This window comes from Silurus aristotelis (assembly GCF_946808225.1).
Source record: "Silurus aristotelis genome assembly, chromosome: 25".
Lineage (NCBI taxonomy): Eukaryota > Metazoa > Chordata > Actinopteri > Siluriformes > Siluridae > Silurus > Silurus aristotelis.
Genome location: NC_139598.1, coordinates 15,305,293 through 15,332,020, shown reverse-complemented (window position 1 = coordinate 15,332,020; position 26,728 = coordinate 15,305,293). Strand labels below are relative to the sequence as shown.

The 26,728-nt window shown below is 37.8% G+C and overlaps 1 protein-coding gene and 1 long non-coding RNA gene across 2 annotated transcripts in view; one reads left to right on the top strand and one right to left on the bottom strand.

The window, feature by feature from the left end:
• Positions 1-26,728, top strand: part of LOC310719590 (mannosyl-oligosaccharide 1,2-alpha-mannosidase IA) — a 207,509-nt gene that overhangs the window by 70,400 nt on the left and 110,381 nt on the right. The window contains exon 2 of the mRNA XM_083529462.1: positions 24,672-24,768. Coding sequence (XP_083385588.1) covers positions 24,672-24,768 — 97 coding nt within the window. The remainder of the gene's footprint in view (positions 1-24,671; positions 24,769-26,728) is intronic.
• The window catches only part of LOC310719601, a 310,811-nt gene that overhangs the window by 228,038 nt on the left and 56,045 nt on the right, over positions 1-26,728 (bottom strand). The window lies entirely within an intron of this gene.

The following is a 26,728-nucleotide window of genomic DNA, read 5'->3' as shown; positions in this document are numbered from 1 at the left end:
GAAGTGATAAATAATCTAATAGGCTTTTGATATACTCAAAAATAGATTATTGTACAAACATTAAATACACTATATAAACAAAAGTTTGTGGAAACCCGACCATGAAATTCATATATGATTTTTCTCATCCCATTCAACATTTAATCCCTATTTGCAGATATAATAACCTCCACTCTTCTGGGAAGATGCTGCGCTACATTTCCGAGTGTTATAATGAAGATTTATGCTTATTTATCTACAAGGTTTTAAGTAACAACTGCTACTTATGGAGAGTGAGGAGACCTGAGGTGCAATCACAGTTCCAGTTCATCTCGATGGTGTTTAAAAGGTTTAAGGTCAGAGATCAATAGCAGGACACTCAAGAACTTTTTATCCAACCCATGTAAAGCATTTGAGTTGGCTTTGTGCACAGGGGTATTGTCATGCTGGAAGAAATTTGGGTCTCCTAGTTTAAGTGAGGGGAAAATTTCAGGTTATCATATCCAAAGACATTCTATACAATCGTGTTCAAAAGTCATTCTATACGAAAGTCTTCAACTTTGTGGTAACAGTTTGGGGAAGAACCACATATGACTGGAAAAGTCAAGTGTCCCTCAAAGAAAATGAAGAATAAATGTTGGAGATCATTGACCTGTATTATGTTATTGATTGTTTCGAAAAAAAAAAATTCATCCCAGCAAAGCATCATTGCAGCAAGTTCATGGAGGAGAACACATTAAATAACTAACTCTATTCTGGCATACGACTCACTCTTATTCCACTTCCATTGGGCTTTTAAAAGAGCAGCACACTCCACCCCTTTGTCCTTGCTCACGGGTGGATGAATTATGCAGTGCCGCTGATCCGTTTTGGAGCGGATCAGCGGCTCGTGTCCGGACGAGGAGCCGTTGGCAGCCGTGATACCTTCTGATCGTAATTCAGCTCTCTGCCCTCGAAAGCATGGTGTGAAATTTCGATGTGGATCGAACGACGTGCCAGTCAGAATGCGTGCACTAGGCTTAATTACAACACAGGGTCTGGGTGTCAGTGGCCTTGTCCTTTCAGCATGCTCCACTTTAATATATCTGGTTTCTATGGCTGCAAACGATGTGAGCAGTAATGTGACCAGAATTATAGGGGGGAGTCTGAAGATTCACCACCATGGTTTTCAATCTTTGTTTTATTGTTCCAAAATGAATATTTTCTCTCTACACACGTCACATGATATTAAAAATCCCTTCAGTATTTGTGCTGGGTTTTAGTCTGTTGGCATATTTACTCCCCTGGGTATTGAGTTTACCCATTAGTGCACTTAAAGTAATAATAATTAAAAGAAAATATAATACATGAAAAATACTGTATAACAGTCATAGTTTTGGCATAACTACTGAAGAAATTTAGCGTGCATAAACATCCAGATATCACACACCAAATCTCAAACTAACAGGCAACAGTTACTTGAAATACATGAACAATGTAGACATTTTCCTCAAATTTCTACAAGCTTTAGCTCCTTAAAGCAGTTTAATCTCAAGCCAAGTTTCTTCCCACAGAATGCCACTATAGGGGACTTATTTCTCCAAAAATTTCAGGTTCATATCTGCTCCCCACCAGGGGTTTTCAACTTGAAATTCTGCAGAATTAAAGAAAAATTACCCACATTTTGTTAAATATTAAATGAAAAAAAGTTTTCAAATCTTGAATGTACTGCACACACATTTCAATTACCTGGTTACCCACTAAAAAATCGAAGGCTGAGACTCGTATAAATTGACTTTGATAGTTGAACTGCAAGTCAAAGAATGTGCGATTGTTATTTAGATCAGATTTTGTTCCAAGGTGTTAAGACCCAAACAGTGTTCTGTAAACACCTGTACAGTGGAACCTCTATACTCGTGACCGCGAGAGTTTGCGACTTTTCATTTAGAACCGGATTAAGTGTACCTAGCGAAAAATCTGATAGTTGGCGAGAACAGATTTTGTACTAATAAATTACATACAAATGTTTAAAAAACATTTTATTATTGTATTATTCATTTAAAATAGTAAATAAAACATTTATGGCAAGTAATTCACAAGTTTACAGTACATGTACAATTCCCCTTGCAAAAGGAAGTCAAAACCTTGCGATTTTTTGTTACTCGCGAGGGGTCATAGAACGTAACCCCCGTTAGTATCGAGGTTGCGCTGTATACCCAAAATTTGTTGTTTGCTGTCATGGTTGAACCAGGGAAAATATTATAATAATATCTGACCTAGGTGTCAGACGGATTTAGCACTTGGTGGCAACATACAGTACATTATATATGCTGTAATTGTAAAAAATGGAAAAAACTAGTTTTCACCGCAGTTCTAAAGTTCTTATGAACTAAGATGATTTGACTGAGTGATGTGCATAGAAAGAACAGATAAACACCATACCCATGGCACTGTTCAGGCGTGGACAGATTACTTGACGAACATTTGACATGCTCTTGATCTCATTTGTTGTTTGTTGTTGCCTATAGGCACAGTGTCTCTGTAAGGAGCTTTGTTTTTCTTCTAACAACCAGAGGGAAAACAATTCAAATACTTCAGTTCTTTTATACATACATTACATAATTCAGGATATTATTGTATCCATAATGAGCGAGAAGTGCCAGTAGTGAGGAAAAATTCCCTGGATTGAAATGAGGAAAAGAGAGGAACCAGATTCAGAAGAGAACCCATCCTCATCAGGGTACTGGGATATTAAATCAGTTTGTATAATTTGTAGTACATTCAGTAATTTCTAAGTATCTAACTAGTTCCTTGAACAGTAATCTTTAGGGTGGCCATGCTATCCATCTTTAGCTGTATTGGGCAAGGAAATGATAAGAAGTTCCTTTAGAAGATCTGGAGTCAGAAGGGGTCTGGATCACTGGTGTCTTTTAGTGGCTCAAAGGTCTTAGGGTTTTTGAGCAGAAAATCAGCGGTTCAAGCAATACTACCACCAAGCTTCCCCTGCACTTAAGCATCACCACTAATACCTTTGTGTTCTAAAGATGTGGTATCATAGCTGACTAAGATGTTTTCACTAGAATATGTGAAGAAACATTTTTACCACAATATAAGTGCCAAAGAACAGCTTGTTCAAAAATCCTGATGATCACAATTCTAATGTCATTTGACTACTAAAAATGTACTAAAAGGTTTGGTCTTTTTATTTTTTATTTTTTTTATCTTCATAAAGCAGGACTATGTAAAGTAAAAGTGAAGTAAAAGCAGCCGGAAAGATAGGGCTTTCAGCTAAACGTAAAAGTAAAAGCCTCTGAATAAAAAAAAAACCCTTTACGCAGCTCCAGCTCTTATACCTCATGAAGCGTTTATAGCCTTGGCCTGTCTGCCTGTACACTGGATAATAGCTCGGCTTCATCCTCTGAGAGGTTCTGCGAATGAAAATGTTCCCGACTGAGAAATAGTGACAGACGTCGCTTCTGTTGGCGTGCAGCTTGAAACTTGTCCTGGCCGTTCGGGGACTTTGATTTAATAAAACCAGTCGAAGGTGTCCAGAGAATGTCTGGAAAAGAATTAGACAATTGAAATGAAGGGATCTTTAGTTCCTGTTATCCTATCCTAGGGCATCTTCTCACTGACAAGCTCATTTTTATGTGTACGTGACACTTTTGTCAGAGGGTTTATGTCGGTGTGTAAGTGAGTCAGAGACATCGAATGTGTAGCGGTTTCAATGGTTACAATGGGAATTGTAATTGCATTAATGATCTCTACTAGTAATTTTTCTGCCTTCTGTGTCTAGTTGTATCTAGTGGATGCCATTTAAGACCAATGGAACAACTATTTGGCAGCTTTGGCAACTTGTAGATCACATATTGGTACCTACTGGACACCAGTAGGGGCCATCAGGACACTATTAAGCATCCAGTAAGTATTTACAGTGGTTTAATGGTAATCATTTAACGATGTTGGCAAAGGCAATACATAATGGAAACCATTTGGTAATAATGTTTCTGTGCTTAAAAGCTGATTTTTGATGGTTTATCCCGTTCTACTGTGAGTATATGCTCATGCAGTAAATCTTTAAGGTTTATTACATATTGCCAGTGTGTTTGTGTGTGTATTTGTGTGTTTACTCAGTGTGTCCTTGCAGATGGGATAAAGAAAATCGTTAGGATTCATATATTAGATTTATTCACATTTCTTAGCTTGATTGGCTAAATCCTTAAAAGAATTTGAAAAAATATTTATATCCATGAATCCATAAAATCTTAAATGCTAACTTTAGTTGGCAGGCTAGGATGCATCACTATGCCAGGATTTCTGAGAGAAATCCATTTCCTAATCTGGAAATTACACAAAACCTTTATTGCTAATATTTGCTAGCAATTCTGTGCTGTGCTAATCTGACAGGATTTCTGTGGCAATTGATCTAATCTCCATGATATTCACTGCTAATGTTTGCTAACAAGGCTATATAATGTACTAATCTGACAGGATCACTGAGAGAATTTTCATAATCACTATAATATTTAAATTCTTTGCTAGCATAGTTAGGATGCGCTAGTTTGACAGGATTTTAAGGATGCTTATCATTTTTATTGATAATGCAAATGCTCACAGTGCTAAACGGATGAAAATATGCATAAATTATAGTCATTGGTTATATATAATAGTTTATAATGGTAATATTTGCCCTGGATATCTAAAAACTACTTTATCTTTTTGAGGGCTAAATGATCTGTAAATGCACAGGCCTCCTTCTGTCTCTTGTCCTTTAAACACAAAGGCCTTTTTGAACACAGATTACTCTATATCCATTTTTCTTCAAGCTCAGTGACCTTTAAATTCAGCGAGTGATGTAGTTCTTGATGGAGCCACAATTGACGCTTTGCTCCATGTTTATGAGGCAAAGAAAACTGATAATTTACAGGTCAGTGTGCTTGAGGACTGAGGAAGCGTCAGACGACATCGAAGAGTAACTTATATCACATCGGATTTTTTACAAGAGCAGCTCTGATAGTAGTTTTAATATTTTAAATTTTAAATATGACAACAAAAGTGGGACTGAAATAGATCTAAAAAAGTGCTTGTATTATTATCTTTTTAACGTTTTTTATTATGGATTATAATGTTAATAATGAATTGATTAAAGACTAAGCTGTTAATCAACAAAGAGAAATATAGCGAAGGAGACATTTTTTGAGTCCCCAGTGTCAGGATGAGTACACTTTACATCACATGAAAGTCTTCAAGCTAAAGGGCTTTCCTTGCTTTTATTTCCTCTTTCCTCTTCTTTTTGAATTATTAACTACAACAGAAAGAAGAAAAATTCTGCGTGAGAATCGGAGCGAACTAGTTTTGCAGACATGCCAAAGTAGTAGACTTAGCTAACCGATAATAACATTTGTGGTTAGACTGTAATACATCAGGGCCTGGTATTATTAGAAAGTAATATATTTTAATAACATTACAATGCATAACAATTCATTTCACTAATTGCTGAGGTTTTTTGTAAACTGTTGTGCTGGAATAATTCCCGTGTATTCCAGAATCTCACAATATTGTAAAAATAAAAAGAGAAAAGAAATATATAAAAAATAATAAAATCTTTTTATTAGCGCTATGTTCATCATAGTCAAACAATGTGAGGGTAATCTGTGTTCTAGAATGATATCACATGGTAGCGTGGGAGAACGTTGTAGTCATTATGATGCCATTGTGTCCGTGTTGTGTTTTGTATACTGACCATAATGTTCTAGAGTATTTCCTTTGTTCTAAATTATAGCTTAATCATTCTGTAAAATGACCCAGAGGTTCTAGAATTACCTGTCAATGTTTTAGAATAATGAGTCTACCCGAGGGGCCATGGTGTTTTAGATTAATACTAAAAGACCGCAGTATCCTGTAGCTGTTGTATTTCTATGAGATTCTAGGCTATTACTGTTATAGAGCAATTTCAGTGTGTTCTAGAATCTAACAATATTATGGAATAATAATGCCATAGTGTACCGAGAACAATGTGATAATGTGTTCTGGACTGTTTGCATTTAGTTGCTCTATGTTATCGTTATAATGGCACAATGTTCTAAGAATCTAAACAGCATTGTCGAACAATCTGTATTCTAGAAAATCACATGGTTGAGTGGGAGAAACACCAAAGTTATTATAATGTCATCATGACCTTATTGTGTTTTACGGGCTCACTTATAGTATTGTTTTTTTTATTCTTATGTTTTTTTCTTTCTTTCTAGATTGTAGCTACATCATTCTGTAAAATGGTCTATTTTTTAAATAACGAGTCTACCATAGGGCAATGGTGTTCCAGAGTATAATAGCACACCGCAACAGAGCTATTGTATTCTAGCCAGATTCTAAACAAGTGTTGTCGAATAAATTGAATGTGTTCTAAAATGCCTCATTATGCAATAATGCTAATACAAATAATACCATAGTGTTTAAGAACTTAATAATCATAATGTGAATAGCATTGATATCCATGTTTTATGAGCTTACAGTTTTTTTTTAAAGTCTTTCATTTGTTCTAGGTTTTAGAAATATCTTGGAATGTTTTAGAATAATGATGCCGTCATAGTGTCAGATGAAATGTAATAGCAGTCTTGAAACATATTAATAAATAAATAAATAAATTAATTAATTAATGTCATCCACCACACAGTGCTACTACTTTCCCCAATTGTTTTTAAACCCCAGTGGCTTATATTGTGAAACAGAGCTTAAATACAGTGAACTTAAATAATCAGTAAACTTTTTTTCACCATTTTAAGATGGCACCAGGCTGCATTGTTTGAATTGCTCAGAGCAGACTGTCAAACATCCTTCCCCAATCTAAGCAGTTTTCATTCATGGTCATTATCATTTCAGGAGTATACCTGGTGCTCCAAATGATTTTTTATGTTAGTCAGTTTTTATTAATAATGCATGTCGACAGAGCAGGCTGGCATTAATCAGCTCTCCTGAAGTTCTAGAACATTCTGAATTTAAGCAAAAATTAAATCTAAAGTAATGGGTGGTGGTGGAAGTGTTTGATGCCAATAGTGGAATAAGACCAAGTGTGTTAAAGCTAATTATTATCCCGTATTGATCAGGGACTCAAAGCTTTAATAAGACGTCAGTAAGAAACAGTGAGGCTCTAAAGCAGTCTTGATTCTGTACCACTTGATTGGAGAGTGGTCTTTTTGCCTTTCAGTCTCTGTTAAATGAAGGGGTGATTGTACTTCTTTCAAAGATCATAATTCAAAATAATATAATTTAGCAAATAGTTTTCATGTATTTCTTTGGTGATTTTGTTTTGAAACAAAATCTCCAATAATGTTAAGCGGTGGACCTACTGAAAACAAATTGCAGTAGTCCAGTCTTGAATTGACAAAAGATTAAACATGACCTGCAACATTTTACCATTTATTTTTTGCTGACAGCTTTTGGTGCAGATATTTGGATTACAGTTTTCTTAGAGGCTATTTTGGTCAAACGGGACCTTATCATTCCAGTAGAAATGTACAGTAATACAGTAACCATATTGGAGAGCAACTTTGAATGGAATTAATAACAACAGCTCAAAAATACAAATATACTTTAATGAAAATTGTGAAATAAAAAAAAAGAAACCCAGATGCAGATAGGATTGCTTTACAGTATGTACAAAAGTGATGACTGTTAGGAAAATAGTAAAAAACAAACTTAAATAAACCTAAAATTAAGATTTCTACAAATAAGGATTTCTTTCAGAATTCTTTTCAGACAACTTGGCAAAAATATACCGAATTATAACGCCAGGTTCTGAGTTTGTCCATAGAAACTACTTATAGATAAACCCTGAGAATGAGTATGTTCCAGGGGTTAACAGCATATACACCTTTTTATATTTTCCTTATGTTTCATTAATAGAGCATTCAGTGAGCTTAAAACTGAATTTGATCCAGCCTGACTGAAAGATCGAAATTTAGCCTTAAAAGCCAATAAATGTCAAGTTAAATCTATTTGTAAATGAAAGAGGCATTGTAATGATACTAGTATGTGTAATACAGTTCTTATTCCTGGATGCAGTGTTTTAGAGTAAGCTGTTGCCTGTGTATTATATTTAGATACTGCAGGGGGGAAAAGAGCTGTACAAAAGTACTGTTTAGAATCGTATACTGCGCGGCATAGGCTCAGGAAGTCTTGCTGTGGTCTTAAAGCGCTTGAGGATTTTAAAGCTATTTTAGAGGGAAAAAACGGTGTATAATATAAGAAAGATCTGTACTAAAGATCCAGTTATTTAAAACTTGGTTATGCGGAGGTTAATATAGTCATTTAAATGACTACCCTGAGTAAGAAACGGGCCATGAAGGAGGCAGCGTGCCATATATTTCTATTAAATATGTGATAGGAAAAATGTCTTCCTCACTATGAACCCAGTGGTGTTCATCTTTTGTTGAATCTCCAGGTACCTCATTGCCATCCACTCTGATCTGTGTGCTACCGTAGACACCAGAAGTTCTTGACACTGATGTTCTGTTTTTTTCCTCCACAGCTGCACTGCTCCTGGTATTCCGCAAGGGTCAGGTCTGAGACCAGTGTAGTTTTTGCTTTATACTAAATCTTTAGCTTTAGTGATCACATCTCATAGTTACTGCTACACTGAAGACATGTTAGTTTAACTGTTTCTGTTTTTCTCCTACATGATGTCTGATGTCACTTCCTGGATAAAGGAAACATACAGTATATCACACTCATCAGACACTACAGACATTTATATAACAAACAGTGAAGTTCTCACAGCTGTAGGATTTGGCAGCAACCATTAGCAAGAGCACAGAATCTTTGGTTTGATTTTAAATGTTGGAATTTACTTCTCCGATCACTTCGCATTACCCACTAGACTTATGCTTTAGAACATAATTACTATTCTAACCACAGAACAGGCTCAACTGCTTTTATAAGCCCTGGTTATTTTTCTTTTCAACCATCCATAGTTTAAACCCTCTTAAAATTATTTCCGTTTACTGTGTTCTGTCTACTGGGGTCACGCACAAGAATTAAATCCAAAACTCTAGGTTAGAACTACACTTGCATTCTAAGATATGTAATAAACCTCTGGAGGCGAGTTATTCAGGGGCCAGGACTTTTACCTTTATTTATACCTTTATATCATTGGTCGAAAAGGTTCTGCTGTCATAGCTGCTCTCATCAACATACAGTATGCAAGATCTCCTTTTATCATCAACACTTCCATGATGAAATGAGCGTTTGGATTTACTCAGCCCTGACTCCTTATTCTGCAAACATTCTGCTTAAGACCTTCTTCTTCAGACAGTAACTAGGATTCACCTTAATTTATCTGGACGTATCTTGCATTCTTTTTTTATATCTAGATTTAACATTTATGGCATTTGGCAGACACCTTTATCCAGAATGACTTGAAGAAGCGCTTTGAAGTCTACACCAATAAAATCATCCTGATACTGGTCCACTAGGTCATGGACTAAGAATACGATCAGTCTTTGTTGCGAAGGTAATATAGTTTGAAATGCGATATTACAAACATACATGAAGATGGCATGCGGCACTTTCCTCTGCAACTGGACCCTGGACTTCCTGACTGGAAGACTATATATGGTTGAAATTACAATAAAAGCTTCTTGACTTGACAAGATTTTTGCCTCAAGTAGTGTCTTGAGGCAGGTGTTTCTTCTACCTTAAAATTGATATGACCAGTCAGGATCCTGGTACAGTGCAGGGTTAGATAAGTACTGTGAGGCGGAGGGGTGTTGGTCAGTTTTTGGCTTTGTAGTATTTCAAATCTGATGTGGCAGCTACAGGGAGCCTGTGGAAATACTGTAGAAATAGCGTGGTGTGGGAGAATCTAGGAATGTCATGCAGCTGCATCCCAGATCAGTTGCGGAGGTCGAATGTTGCTCAGAGGCAGACCTGCCAAAAGCAAATTGCAGTAGTCCAGTCTTGACAAAAGATTTAACAGGTACTTAAGTAGATAGCAACCTTTCAATGTTGTAAAGAAGAAATTGAATATCAGATTTTGGTTGGAATGTATTGAATGTGTCTTGCTTTGAGTGCATGTAGGTTCTTTTTGATACCACCTAGAGCACTTTAATACTGGATGAATCAACTGTTATATAATACAATGGAGTAAATGTAGAACATTTCCATCAACACCCACAAACTACGCACCAACTAATAACACCACTGAGCGTGTCCATTAAAAGCTCAATCCCTCATGTGTCAAGTATACACAGGTGGTGTCACGGCTTTTAGAAATTGTGGGTGCTGCTAAAAATGGTCTTACCACTTGGACATTACAAAGGGCCTCGGATTTGGGTTTTTATTGGAAAAAAAACATTCTACTTGGCAAAGGTGGGGTTCTGAAATATTCTACTCAAGAAATGCTACTGAAATTTTACTTAAAATTCAAAAATAAAATAATTTAAATGTACTCGGTTATTTGTTTTAACAGTGGTTGGGGTGGTGTATAGAGGTATAGTGTAGTTAAAAAAATGGCAAGGTTGTATAAATGCCAAGCTAAAAAAACACTACAGTCCCTGACTTGAGATTAATATAATTTATGCATTTTGCAGCCCAAAAAAAAAATCTCCTGTTATAATGTTATTTATGATAATGAGAGAACTTACAAACGCAGAGTCAGAATTCCGACAGTAAACGTACGCAATAAACAACTATCGATTCGACGGCATTTATCTTTCAGCTGGATCTGCATCACCGGCTCGTCTGTATTGTCTGTCTTCTTCTTTCTTTTTTGTGAGTTTGTGAGTGCATTTATTCTCCATCAATCTATCAATCAATCCAATTTTCCAGTGATCCCCCACCCCATGCATTATTTTGATATTTTTTTTTTTTACTAATTAACAGATATGATTTAAAATGTATTTAAGCACAACAAACATACTTAAATAAAAGTGAAATTACAGATTTTAAAAACAACTTTAAAAAGTAGAAGTACACAAAAAACTCTACTGAAATACAGTAACACGAGTAAATGTAATTTGTTACTTTCCACCTCTGCTACTTGGTTATATTCCTGCTTGTTTACTCAAACCTTCACTCTTTTATGAAATATTCTGGCATGTTTACATATTATTAGCTCCGGCTCAGGCGTTCTTTTTTTTTATGTTTTAATGCTGATTTTCATCAGTATACTATGTGAATAAGCTTAGCTTCTTACACAACCTTCAAAAGTCTTAGCCGCCATGTTGACAGATTTATTACTTACAGTGGAAATTAAGGATTGGCTCATTAATTTTTTGGGTTAAAATTCAGGGTATTGTGTTATACTTAAAGTATGGACAACGCCACAGTTCCCAAACATCATAAGACTTCAAAATTTTATTTTCTTCCTAAAATAAAACTTTATTTGGCTGCATAAATGTGCTTTAAAAAAAGTAGAAGCAATGTGTTATTAAAAGGGAGTAGATTGGCACGTAAAACTAATGAAAATGGATATAACTCATGAAAATGCACAGCAATTCACCCTCTAATTGAAACACCCAGCCTTTTTTCCATATTTATCGCTATGTTTTAGCACGTTTAGTCATAAATTGTGAAATCTATTCATGCAAACAATCCTAGAGTGCGGTAAATCTCGGATTGATGGCGTTTTAAGGGTAGCTACTGCGACCCGCAACACTGAATGAGGTTTTGATGAATGTAAGTGTGCGCAATGGCAAGAGTTTAAGCGTTAGCGTGATTCATTGGTGGGCTTTTGCTGCTAGATGGAGGGAGAGGCGGATGTACGAAGACGTAGATGGGCACCCGGGAGACCGGATGGATGCTTTGGAGAGTTTGAGCTTTATTGCATGTGAGATTCAATCCCATATATGAGACTCTGATTTTATTAAATTTTTTAAAATTGCTCTTTCAGGCAGCTACGTTGGTGTGGAGAAAAGAAATAAAAGATGACTGATGTTTCTCGAAACCTGGCTGCGAAAAAATGGGTGGTGTACAGTATATGGCACATCTGTAAATGATTGTTATATGTTGTGATATTCAAAAAGAGTCTGGATGTACATGTTTCTGAGGTAAAATATATTCCATTGGCAGCTTCTGTATTAATGCTTTTTTTTAGCTACAATCAAATGCCACATCAAATCTGAATCCCTTCACCATTGTGGGTTGTATTTTAACTTTACTTGGTGTGATATTTCTATTATACATTCAGGAATGCATATACAATTAAATTTGAATTGAATTTTGAGGCTATTTTAATATACCTATTTAAAAAAAGATACAACCAACGATAGATTTTTTTTCTGTATATATTTTTTTGTCCTTTCTTTGGTGTGAAAGACTAATTTTGGAGCCATTCATACAGTTAAACAGGCAGATTTTTTTTTTTTTACCTCAGTGTTCTTTGAGTGCATTGGGACTGGTTGTTTAAAAGGTCAAGCATGGTATCTATCCAGATTAAATGGTCCAGACATAAAGGTCCGAAGTCTTCCAAATTCAATCTTAGCCTCAAAAAAAAGATGACAGGATCATATATTGTCCTCATCTTGATAGTAATTTGTGTCAGCAGCAAATAGACTCGAATGGTTTCCCGTGACGTGTGACACGAAGCTTTCGATCAACGTCCTGTCGAGTTTCATGAATATTGTCTGCTTCTTTCCAGAATCCCCTCCCCCCACCCCCAAATGAGTCCCCAGAGGGAGAAGGAAGATACAAGCAGAAATGGTGGCGAGTTATTTTGTGTCGTTGCCGTTTTCTCAGAGTCACTTCACTGCACTCTTCACCTTCCATCTTAAATTAAACCCGCTCTCTGCCTTACAAATAAAACAAGCCATGCTCTCTGTAGGTGTCTTTTTTAAGGTTCTGCTCCGACGGTCTAATGGCATTCATGCTCGTCATTACAGGGAGCAAAATGCAGAAAATAAAACAGGAAAGCTATCCCAGGATACCAGGCTCAAATTGGCAATTTCTCGCTCACAAATTACTTCCACCTCCTCCATGCTTGCTCATTCTCTTGCTCGTTTCTGGGCACCCATCACTGCTTTCATCTTCCTCATCTCTCTATCTGACAGGCTTTTACTCCCAGAAGGATGCTGGATTTAGGACTTGCTGCGCTTCATGACAAATCCCTGTTCGCCAGGCTGAGCTCCGGTTTGGCCAAAGGCAGAAACCTTAAACTAGACAGCAAGACTCAGGTCTTCTGTTTGAATTGACTGATTAAATATTACTGAGGTTTTTCAAGAAATAAAAGGGGCTGTATTCTGGCTATGTGAGACAAATTCTTTAATAAGGTTTTACATAAGTTTTAAATGGAATGTAAGTCATTCTAGTTTGTTCACAAATACATATCATTGCTTGATGACACTGCTGCATAGGTTTTTAATGGTCTTTAAATAGTATGGCTTACTTACCATTCAGGAGAATATGTTCGTCTGCCTGTTTCTCAAAAGGTCACACAAAGTATCTAAAAAAGGTTCCCAAACCTCCAAAAAGTCAAAGGAAGCAGTTTGAAGCCATCTGCTTATTGAGTTGAGTCCTTCTAGTAAAATCTGTCCACATGGTGGCCATCCTGGCAACACTCCCAGGAAGCTATTTTCATATCAACAAAACCAGGCTATCTACTTGAATAGGGACTGACCCATAAACCAGAAACAGATTGATATCATGAACCTTGGATTTGAAGAGTGGCTCTGAGAGTTTCACATAAATGATGAAAATGATGTGAGGATTTTTATCTCAACTCACATTTATGAAATGGATTGCTTCTGTCTACTGTTCGTGTTTTCGCTAAAGATATAGTAATTCTACTGCCATATTGAACATTACCCCCATTGATATTTAGACGTTTTTCCATTTCACTTGAAATAGCCTCTGGTTCAATCCAGACTGAAATGGAAAAGTTTAAACTTTGGCCCTCCCTAGCTATATACAAAAACACTTTGATGAAGCAGCAGAATCACATGGCATTTTAATCTTATTGCCAATTTGTGGAATTTAACTCATTCTGGGCTGATGTGATGCTCTTTAAATGAAGAACCTTAGTTAAAAAAGCACTTTGAAACCATCTGGAAGATTAAAAAAACGTTTAGCTTGTTCACTTTTTTGTCCAAAGTGAACTTTAAGTGAGTTGTTTATCGTGTGCTTTGGCTTTTGTAGAATAAACTGACTCCAGCAGGAGCATCATATGCATCCTTTAAAAAGGTTAAATCAGTCTGGACTTGGTCCAGGTTCTCTTGTCAGTGGTGTGGTGATGGTATTCATCCCATTCAATTTATATAGCACTTTTTTCCCTCTGGAAACAAGGTCCACGACCATCCGGGACAGGGTGCCAATCTATAAGGACACAGTATCATGCCCTATAATCATTCAGATACTAAATACAATGTGGAAAGACCAGAGGAACCCTGAGAAAACTCCCAAAACACAGGGAAAACATGCAAACTTTGCACACACGGGGTGAATGCAGGATTTAAAACTCAAACTCCAGAGATGCAAGAATGGCAAACATGATTACACCACTAAGCCACCATGGTTCCAATTTCTAGAAACCAAAGGACGATATTACATGATGTTTTTTGGAGAATGCAGGTGTTTGATTAAGAGAATATTGTTGTGTACTAGTAAGAAATACTTGAGTATGCTGATGGAGTACAATGCATGTAGAAAGATGGTATACATTTGTGAATATTTGTGTGTATTGGTTTATCATTTGCTGGAATGTAGCGTTTTAATGAATAATTGTGATTTATTTTTACAATATACGAGGGACGTTGGAGTCAAACCGGGACTTTTAAGGTTTATAAAATTAAAACAAATTTCAATGAGTGGAAACTGTGGTTATTTTTTGACACACTACCCTGCTACAAATACTCCTGAACCATCCTAGAACATCCTGCTTCACTTTGTCATCAGGGAACCACCACGAATGACGGATGTCCGGCCATTTTTGAAACGTACACACCATTCAAACGTCTTACTGCGGCTGAGCGTCTCATCACCATACCGAGCTTAAAGTCTTCTGCAGATATCCGCAGGTTTTATGCTTTCTATCACAAGAAACTTTACCACACGATGTTCCATGCTCTTGATTACCGTTCCCTAGACTGGCCCATTACATGTGCGCCACCTATCAGTTTCCTATAGTACACACTAGCCATTTACAACTGCGTAGCATCCATTTTTATGCCTGTAAAAGGAAAAGTCCTTGTATTAAATGGATGTGTTTGTGGTAAATTTATTGCGTTTCATGGAGGTTGTTTGCTGTATATTTGCTGGTTCATGAAGAGCTTGTTGCTGATGCAGTTTTGTTGGGAAATATGGGGTTTATTTACAATTGTTGAGGGAATAGTTATATCATGAATTATATTGTCTCTTGGTATATAATGCAGGATGTGGGTGTTAGTTGGTGTATTGATAAAGGAAGGTTGATAGATAAAGGAAGGTTGATAGATAAAGTCAGGTCAATATTGGCTTAATTGAGTCATTAGTGCCTTATAGCAACCTGAGGCAACAATTTACATGAGGTCTGCATGAATCTTCCACTTGGCATCCCCTCATAATCAGTGAATCTCTCACGTTTGGCAATTTGACTGATTGTTTCTCAGAGACACCATTGTTTGTAATCGCTAATGTGTCTGCAAAGAGACGAGTAAATCAAACATGTGACCGTTTTTCAATCTTCAGAGCACAAATGAATGTCCTCCCTTGTTCACCTGAGGGGATTCCATGCTTCCGTTTGGGCAATAAAAACACCCCAAAATGTCGCTCTCACCCGTGATCTGCCCATTTTAACAGCCTCTGGGTGGCTATTTTCTCTCAGCCGTATGAATTTTTCATGCGCTTTTTAAAGCAGAGTTGTGTGTCCGACACTCAGGGGGACTCTCAGTGTGAAGGATGTAGAGCTACTAATGATCAGCTGGAGAGTCTGCTACACTAAGATCAGCATAGTGGAGGTGGAAAAGACATGTATTCTCTTGCTCTCTTTTTGTCTCTCTCTCTAACTCCTTTTTTTTCGACCACTCAAATCTGTCTTCCAGTTTTTTTACCCAGTCTATATATCTTTTTTTTTTTTCTTCTGTATCTCAGCCATACACCTGCCTATCTCATTTACTTGCTTTCACATATTTAAGGCTGAGTGTGCATTATTATTCACATAGAGCAACACTGTTTTGGTTTACTAGCAGGCCAGAAGATAAGAGGAGCAAGAAGGGGTTTAATTCGCTTAGAAAGACCCTTTGATTGATGATGGAGGGTTTTTTTCTCATCAGTAAGCACTGGTGTGCCGGCTCTATGTAACTGTATAGCTGCTTGGGGCAAAGTCAGATCAAAAGTTAATGTTTGTATTTAGTTTGACAGTTTCTTATGTCTATTTAAATGAAATCATTCTCCAAACCTATGTAATTATCAAGTTACCTAACATCAGAAACGCACTGAAATTTGATGTCTGTTAAATTAAGTCAGGCAAATATGTTTTCCCCTTTCAAGAGGACCAAGGCAAACTTGTGTTTGCTTAAGGGAAATGAGGCCTTTCACTCCAACTCCTGTTCATACTCTTTAACATTCAGGTTTAATCTATGAGTCACAGCAGTGGCAAACTGCTCACATGGTTGATTCTACAGAAACACGAACAAGCACAGACACACTTCGGCGAATAGCGTTCTTCTCTTTGGAATCCATTCCCATCTGACACTTACACACACTTATCAGTTTAAAACTGGTTCCAAAGCTCAACGGCAAGTTTGCCGTCTACCCAACACATTGTGCTGCAAGCCAGCCCACTAGCTTCTGAAAAGGATTTGCTTTGTTTCGCTAATAAATGCAAGTGCCAAGAATTACTCACTGGCGTAGTTTTTGACTGGCGTGGCAGATGACCAACCCCAAACCTATTTCCTGTAGCCTGGCAGATCCAGTTATGATCATTTATTTGCTCTGAAACACTCATTTAGGTAAAATGTTGCACAGAAGTGTCAGATTCTAATTGCTGTGGCCAGAAAAGTGTACAAAAGAGTTTGTTCATAACAAAAGTGTCCACAAAATGTGTAGACAAACTTATTTTAAAGCATAGCATTCCACATTTACTCTTTTGGGAAGATGTTCCACTAGATTTTGGAGTGTGTTTGTGCAGATTTGTGCTCATTCAGACCCAAAGGTGTTGGTAAAGTTAGGTACTGATGTAGGTGAGGTGAGGAGGCCTGTGGTGCAGTCAGTGTTCACATTTTTCCCAATCAAAGATGTCAGTCGATTCAAATAAATAATCACGATCGCACATATTTATCTGTACTAAATGTACCTTAAATTAATACCCTCCAATTTTAATTACTCTAAACCTCATGGGTATGAACATATGCATGGATATGAAAGTCATCAGCACACAACTTTTGCTTTGTTTCCACACGGACGGTTTTAATTGCTTCTAAATGCAAGTAAGACAAAAAAGGCCTGACTGCACCTCAGACCTTCCCATCCAACATGTAACAGTACCTTTCTTAACAAGTACCCTTTGTTGGACACCCCTTATTATTTATAATTATCTCATGTAGACAGCTGAGGGTCAAGGACCCAGCAGTTACAGCTTAGTAGTACTGGGATTTTACCTCAGTTTGGTCATAGCGGGATTTGAACTCATGACCCTGCAATCCTAAAAAATCTGAATCCTTAACCAGCAAGCTACCGCTTCAAGGCACAGACTTTTATTCCGTATAATACATGTGTACCGAAAAGCTATAGTGTGTGTTTGTTATTTTCTTTTCAGTTTAGTACAGGGAAATTCCTCAGGCTCAAATAACTATTCTTCAGCAAAAATCCAGCACGAGCATGACCCTGGCAGCAAAGCAAAGACAAGGTCAGTCTGGTTTTCTCCTTCAGCCTCGGTCCTGCACGCTGTGTGTTTCATGTGGCCACAAGCTCGTAATTAAAGCACATGCCAAAACATTATTACCGAGTCGTCAGGAAGGGACGCTGACACACAGACAGAGTGACAGATTAAAACTCCAGTGTGGATGTGTGTGAGGGTGTGTGTGCATGCACCTTTGATCAGCTGGGCTTTGATATTTACATTTGCATTTATCCAGAAGTCTCTTTGTAGCCTCTAACAAGAACATGTCTAGGCAAATGTCATTATGATGAAAGCGAAAATCTCTCGGGGATGCGACCCGGTAGCGAATATTTAACTAGTTACTTTTATGGTTAACAAAGAAATCAGTGATCTAAACATCAGTTCACATGCTCCAAACCCCATGTGTGTAATATGTGGAGATGCATTTACTGATGAGTCAGTAAAGCTTTCAAAATTGCTTTGGCGTTTAGAAACTAAACACTCACAAAATGTTCTGTGATATACAAACACACACACACACACACATATACACACACACACACACACACACACGGACAGGGCCATGTTTACATGCATCACTTCTTCTGTCCATATACATCTGGGAACTGAGGGGACCAGGTGCTGATGTTTTGAGAAAGGAATCCTGTCTCATATACGTATGTCTAATACAGGATTCCACAGCTCAACAGTTCTGGGTGTTCTTTGTTGTATTTTTTGTTTTATAATGCGGCAATTGTTTTCAAATGCTAAAAGGTCTAGACTGCAGGCAGGCAAGTTTTGCACCCAGACTATATAATGTAATATATATACTATATTAAAACAAATACTCCCCACCAGCAGCACCCCTCCACACACACAAACACCCCACAAGCCTGTCATTCCTAAATAAAACTGGACCATGGTATAAATTTGGAGCTTTATTAAGCATTTCACAATAAATGTAACCATAAAGGGTTAAAAAGTAGGCTGTTTATTAATAACATTAAAACAACTCCCTTTTGTATTTGAGGAAAAATTACCTTAGAAACAATGTACCTTTATGACCGTTACTTTGCATCACGCCATCCAGGCATGGATTATTCTACACTTCTTTATTTTTAGTCACGCATGCAATTGTATTTAATTCAATTGATCTCCGTTAAACCGTTTTCAATGTTAAACCTTTATTTCGAATTTGAACAAACCGAAATAAATCTTATTAAAGTCCAAACGCAGTAATAAAAGGTGCTGCCGTGTTTTTGTGGGTTTTGTGTTTTCATGTTTGCTTCCTGTGCATGGAATCGCTTCGGTCCTCTAAGGATGTGAAGGATCGTGGGTAATCAATCACATCTCCCCCCTGTGTGGTGCATGGCCAACGTTGATGAGCTGCTGTATCATCACCTGCACACGTAGGCACCTCTGGCACAAAAGACTGGCAGCAGATACAAAGCCCACACACACACACACACACACACACACACACACACACACACACACACACACAAATATCCAATCATACGACAAATCTACACTTCAGTGCATTATTCAATTCAATTCAGTTTTATTTGTGTGGCATTTTTAACAAATCACAATGTGGCTTTTCAGAAATAATTTGATAAAAATACACACTTTACATCAGTGGTGGACGAAGTACACAAACCAGGTACTTGATAAAAAGTAGAGATACATCAGGTAAAATATGACGCCAGTAAAAGTAAAAGTCCCTTTAAACTTTCACTGAGGTAAAAGTACACAAGTATTTGCCTTTAAATCTACTTAAGTATCCAACCTAGTATGATTTATAATAGCTATAATGTTGCTTTATTATCTTTATCACAAGACTTTTACACAAAGGCGACAGTGGTGAGGAAAAGACGAAGAACATGAAGAAACCCAGTGAGAAACCAGACTCAAAAAGGAACTCATCCTCATCAAATTAACACCAGAAATTCAGCGTTTTGATTTGAATGTTTTAACAGATTACCACATTTACAGGAACATATACATGTATATATTTTTGTAAACTTTATGGTTAATTATTAATACGAACAGTTGAGTGCACTTAAGTCTTTATTAGTGAACAGCTGATAACTTCAACAATGATGCAGTGATGATAAATGGACATTTGGCGTTCCCAGGATATGGATGGGTTCCCTTCTGAGTGTTAAGTTTCGTTCTCATATCTTCTCAGGGAGTCCACAAATACATCACAGAAAATGTGTTTGGCAGTTTCCTGCATCTCTAAATGGAAATAGAAAATAATATGAGCTTTTTTTTCCCCACTGATCCTTGTAGTGGAACTGACTTCTTCTGTGGAACATTAAATATAAATTGATAAAAAAAAAAAAAAAAAGAAAAAAGGCTTTGGTCTGAGTCAGCACTTGAAGATTCCTTGTACAGGCAGCATGGCCACAAAAAAACATATGTTTTTCTATTTTTGTTTTAGAAATTCTTTAGAAATTAATAGCGCTTTTCACAACATACATTGTCTCAAAGCAGCTTTACAGAATTTAACAGTAAAGGTGAACGATGTGTGTTTATCCCTGATTAGCAGCCATGGCGACTGTGGCAAGGAAAAACTCGAGAAACCTTTAGAGGAACCAGACTCAAAGGGGAACCCATCCTCATTTGGGTGGCATCAAGAGTGTGATTATAGTCTTTAAACAATACAGAACACTGAAGAGTGAGAACTAACATGAGCACTGAAGTGTAAGATTATGAGTGATGTTCTTTCTACAGTCTTTTGTGGTTATGGAACCAGGAGTTACTGAGCAACTCATAAAATAGCTCAACATTTGCGATCATCACAGATCCAACACCAGCTTCTCCATACCAGAGCCTTTAAACACTCAAAGAGGTCCAGTGTCCAAACTCCACATGTAGTGGGATCCAATTGGCGCTGGCACATTTGTTTGTTTGTTTATTTATTTATTTCCCTCACAATGCCGATTGGGTTTTCTTCGTTCTGTATCTTCTAATCCTGATCCATTTTTCTACCCTGATCATCAGTTCTAGTCAGAATTCCACCTTCACGCACCGTCGCCTTGAAAAAGGACCTGTTTTCTCTTTTTGACTTTTCTTCCATAAACGTTTTTTTTTTTTTTTTTTTTTACACTTTAATGTTTTTTAAGCAGTTTTTTTTTCTATTGAAATCGTCTTCACAGAAGCTCTAACGCTGAGATTCGTGACTACTGGTAATTTACCTGAGAGATAATGGAAGACAGAGCTTCCTGATATCAGAAGATAACCGAATTGACAGCAATTGAAGTCAATTTGCCCCAAGTGTAAATAAAGTAAATAATGAAACAAAGGATTAGTTCTCACTTATAGCTGAGTACTTATGATGATTATGAGGATGAAAATATTATATCATTAGGCTAAGTTATTGTTATCATGGATTGTTCTTGTGGAGATTTGTGATCATTCAGACACAAGGGTGTTACTACTAATGAAGTCAGGCACTGATGTAGGTGAGAAGGTGAGGAGGCCTGGGGTGCAGTCAGCGTTCCAATTCATCCCAAAGGTGTTCAGAAGGGTTGAATTCAGAGCTCTATAGCAGAAGATCTTCCACTCCAACTCATTTAAGGTGGTTGTTATGTAGGGATCATGTCATGCTGGAACAGGTTTGGGTCTTTTTTAACATCCTGTAGAATTGTTTGGCTTTAACTTTATGCTAACAGTTTCGAAAAGAACCACATATGGCTGGAAAAAATGAGGTGTCCAAATTCTTTTGTCCGCATATTGTACGTTATACTCTGCTATTATATTGTTGGTAGGTTCTAAAATGCTTCCTTTAGCTTGAGCTGTTTTGTTTTTTGAAAAAGCACTTTTTTTCCTAAAGGTATGCACGCTGCTAATTTGTGGCTCAACGCCGTTTTTGTTCAAATGACAATTTTTCCCAGAAACACCGCGTCGTGAGCGTTTCCGGAATGTTCCTGCAGGCTGGTTCGTTTCCAGACGAGGAGCCAAAGATTGATTCGTGTAAAGCCGGCACGAATAGAGTGGAGTCTTGGAAAAAACAACAACGATAAACGGCTCATTTTGTGTCATCGGCTTTTCCTAAGTATTCCATCTCAACCCGATAGAGTATTAATGAGACGAGCAGCTTTTAAACAAGGAAGGTCTTCTGAGAATGATAAGGACAGTGAGACAGCTGCAGGAGTCTGCTTGATGCCACTCTCTCGCATACACACAAATACTCACGCACCCTTCAGTGCAATATCCGCTTATTAGCAGCGCTATCGTTGTGCTCTTTTTCAGATTTTTCCTTCCTGAGCTTTTTTCTATCCTTCTAATATCCTTTGCCCCTCTCCCAGCACAGCTGCTTGCAATCAGACCTGGCTCAGACTTCGATCCCAGTTTGTGTCACACTAATGACTGTGTTAAACCGCTCTGATGATCATGAGTCCATTATGGTCTAAGATGTCAAATGTTTCTGAAATGTTTTCTGTTTCAATGGCAAGCTGCAGAAGACTTCTGACCAGGAGCACATACATTAATGGAACAGCCTTAGCTAAAGAAACTCACAATTATCGTGTTTATACAGCAGTTGAGGGAGCGTCAGCTTGGCGGTGCTAAGATCTGATCTCAACAACTGATCCGTCGTCTTTCCATAGCTGCCATTTCACACGATTTTGTACACTGGACTTTCCCTCCCCCCTGAACTCCAGGAAATACTAGAAATCCCTTAAGCAGTCATTCTCTACAAAAAGATTAGCAAAGAATCACTTGTTTATACAGAATGAACAGATATTTATACATCATATGGACAAAAAGCTAATGGCTACCTGACCATACACAGAACACAGAATCAGAGGCACTATCTATCTATCTATCTATCTATCTATCTATCTATCTATCTATCTATCTATCTATCTATCTATCTATCTATCTATCTATCTATCTATCTATCTATCTATCTATCTATCTATCTATCTATCTATCTATCTATATCACTGAAGGCTTGCGAATGACCATTCATAACATAAACAAGGGTTCATCCATGTGACCGCTTTTCTCTTTTCTCTCTCTCTCTCTCTCTCTCTCTCTCTCTCTCTCTCTCTCTCTCTCTCTCTCTCTCTCTCTCCCTCTCTGTCTCTCTCTATCCCTCTCTCCCTACCTTTCTCTCAAAAATTAAGACCATATTTAGGGCTTTTGTTTCTCCTCCAGACACCCGCAGCGTCTTCAGCGTTGTTATCAGATGAAGTTCTGCTGAGATAAAGTGGACATGAATATCAAACAGAACCAGCATTTATTTTGGATGTTTTTTTCTCCATGTTGAATCCCTTTTATGTGTCTCCAGACACCTGGGGAAAGAACGCCGACTGACTTTCTAGGAAGACGTTACGCTGTGAATTCAGACAAAACCCGAAAACCTCTGTAATGCAACACGCTATCTGTTTTTTCTTCTACTTTTCTGAGAGAAAAGCCTATCAGCTCTTTCGCATGACAAAGAAATCAGTCAGCACCAAGGTTTTCAGTCTGCGGTGCTGATAATGCTTTGTTGCTTAATTCTACTGTCTGTTTGAACCCTTTCTTTTTTGCTGTGACGGTTGGCAACGGGCCAAAATACAGTAACATGAACAAGTGTTCAACTAAAGGAGTGTGTAGTGTTTCTGAAAAATGTACGACACTGCAAGGCACGAGGATTCAACAGTCTCATGCGAACTGACGCCAAAAAGAAAAGAGCTACAATGGGACTGAACTTGAGCGAGGGAAAGTGATGAACAGATCAAAGCTTTCTCATAATTTACTTGATGTGAACATACAGACAAAAAATTTTTGTCCCTGAAGGATACAATGCATCTATCTATCTATCTATCTATCTATCTATCTATCTATCTATCTATCTATCTATCTATCTATCTATCTATCTATCTATCTATCTATCTATCTATCTATCTATCTATCTATCTGTAGTGTGGATATTAAGTCTTAATTTTATAATCCACACTTCTTCCTCAATTGTGGATTAATTCTCGGATTATCGCATTAGGGCTTAATAAATTCAGAGGAATCGAAGACCGTCTGCATGGTTCTGTACTGTTTTTTTCGGAAAGGATTTGCGACTGGTCCGTGTGTGTGTGTGTGTGTGTGTGCCGTCATTGTATTCATGAGTGGCTATATTTGCTTGATTAATCACAAGCAGTGTAGCTGCTGTTGCAGAACTCTGTATAATGATATCAGCGTTTGGCTGGCAGCACTGCCAAAAACATTCTGTGTGAAAAAAAAAAAAAGATTGAATCCTTTGATTTTGTGGATACTTCCTCCCTCTATTCAGCGTTAATTTATCTGGTATGATCTTTTATTACGAGTTTAGCAAGCTGTGGAACTGTATATATTTTTTACAAGAGCAATTTTGTAATTACAGCACAGCAAAGCGAATGCAGATGTTGGGATGTTTGTAAATGATGAAGTTTCTAGATTCAGGATCTTGAAGTTTAGGGGTTCAAGTCCCAGCAATGTTGGGCTTTTGAGCTCCTTACACTATATATTAGGGTATATAAATATATACTGTATATGCATTGCTTTAATGATTGTTAATTCTTGATGAATGAAGAAAGCCAGTGGACAGTGTTGGTTTGCATTCACTGGCTAAATGGTTAAGTAGATTAAAGTCTTGTTTTTTTGTTGTTAATTGATGGTGAACGGAAGAATATGATGACTATTTTCCTCAAGAAGCTGGATGTCATGTAAGTGTATGGTAAGCAGTGATTATTGTTAGGTTCAACATTCTTTGCTTTGCAAGATTATCATGCAAGGGTTTGTTATATAATAAATGCCGCCCCTATTTAATTGCTTGACCTGAATAACCAGTGTATCTCGTGCACCTATTTGAGTCAGTTAGCCTTACTTGCACTTGTGATTCACTTCAGAGGCTTTATACCATGTTACATTTTAACTGTCATTGCTTTATTCTTCCTTGTAGATGATGAAATTTGCCTGGGACAACTACAGACATTATGCATGGGGGCAAAACGAGCTCAGGCCGCTCACCAAAAACGGCCACATCGGCAACATGTTCGGTGAGTAGCACTTCTAATTATTTGCCACGTCCCAACATGAACTAGTTCACCGACTGCTGAGGGTCAATCCTGCTCCGAAAACATGTGACGCAACTGTCGCATTTTCTCTGAACTTCTTTTCCTACTTGTATATATCCTATTAGCTTCCATCCTCCATGCAAAAGGCCTTACAGATTTTTCTCAGTGGATTTGGGTCATTCACAGACTTGAAGTTAGATTGCTATTTTTTTTTCCTGAGACATCCATACAAGACCTGTGAGTCACAAACCGAGAGCTTCGGAGGCAGCTACTGCACTTTTCTATGGATTAGTGTCACTCTTTCAAGAAAAAAAAAATGACAGTTTTTCTTCACTGCTATTTACCGAACTCACTTACTCCGGGTGACAGAGAGTGACATTTAACCGATACTGCAACACACTAATATGTTCTTTCTCCAATTCTGTCAGTCCTGTTTATTTGGGATTAATTGATAGCTGAGCATCCAATTTATGGCATGCCGGTGTTTCACTTTAGAGGCATGCTGTGATCTGGGATCATTCTGTGACCTCAAGTGGGGAGTCAAGAAAACTGGACTCTGGCTTGTGATTTTGAATAAGCATTTAAAATGAATTTGAGGAGTTTCATTAGTTCTACAGAGTAATGGACTTGGAATGTGAAACAAACCAGGCTGAAGCATAAATACAAGAGAGAAATTAAAAAAAGAAAGATGTTTGCTCTTGTATTAAGGGTTTGTGGACACCTGACTATAAGTTTCAGAAAGGTAGAAAGTTAGTAGAAATTTATCCCAATATGTAAGTAAATGTGCTTACATTTTATGTAAATGTATGTATGTAAGTCGCTCTGGATAAGTAAAGGCACCTTTTTAGCTATATATATATTTATACAGACACACAATATATGGAGTTTGTGGACACCATAAGATTTTATCTGTGTTTTTGACATTTCACATTAGACCCAATTTGCTGTTGTAACCTCCACTCTTCTGGGAAGATGTTCCACTGTTTTTGGCGTGTGTTTGTGGAAATTTGTTCTCATTTAGAATCAAGGGAATTAGTAACGTCAGGTACTTCAGGTTGGTGGGGAGTTCCTGCCGCAAGTGGAGGAGTTTAAGTATCTTGGGGTTTTGTTCACGAGTGAGGGAAGGGTGGAACGGGAGATTGACAGACGGATCGGTGCAGCTTCTGCAGTAATGCGGTCGATGTACCGGTCTGTCGTGGTGAAGAAGGAGCTGAGCCGCAAGGCGAAACTTTCGATTTACCGGTCAATCTACGTTCCTACTCTCACCTATGGTCATGAGCTCTGGGTCATGACCGAAAGGACAAGATCCCGGATACAGGCGGCCGAAATGTGCTTCCTCCGCAGGGTGGCTGGGCGATCCCTTAGAGATAGGGTGAGAAGCTTAGTCACTCGGGAGGAGCTCAGAGTAGATCCGCTGCTCCTCCACATCGAGAGGGGTCAGCTGAGGTGGCTCGGGCATCTGTTCCGAGGGAACGCCTTGGTGTCCCCCCGGAAGAGCTGGAAGAAGTGTCTAGGGAGAGGGAAGTCTGGGCATCTTTGCTTAGACTGCTGCCCCCGCGACCCGGCATCGGATAAGCGGGAGAAGATGGATGGATGGATGGAGGTACTGATGTAGGGTGACGAGGTCTGGGATGCAGTCAGCTTTCCAACACATCCTGTAAGTGTTCAGTAGGCTTGAGATCAGAGCTCTATAGCAGGCCAATCAAGATCTTCCAACCCATGTAAAGTACAGGGGCAGTGTCATGCTGGAACAGGTTTGGGTCTCTTAATTTGTTTCCTGTGAAAAAAAAACAAATTTAAGAAAAAAAAAGTAATGTTTAACACGTTCTAATTGCATTGAAGACATTTCTTTATCTGATGGTGAATTTAAATGGTAAAATTGAAGCCTTAATATTGTCTTAAAGTAGAAAAAAAAGAAACACATTACTCATGGGAAATGATT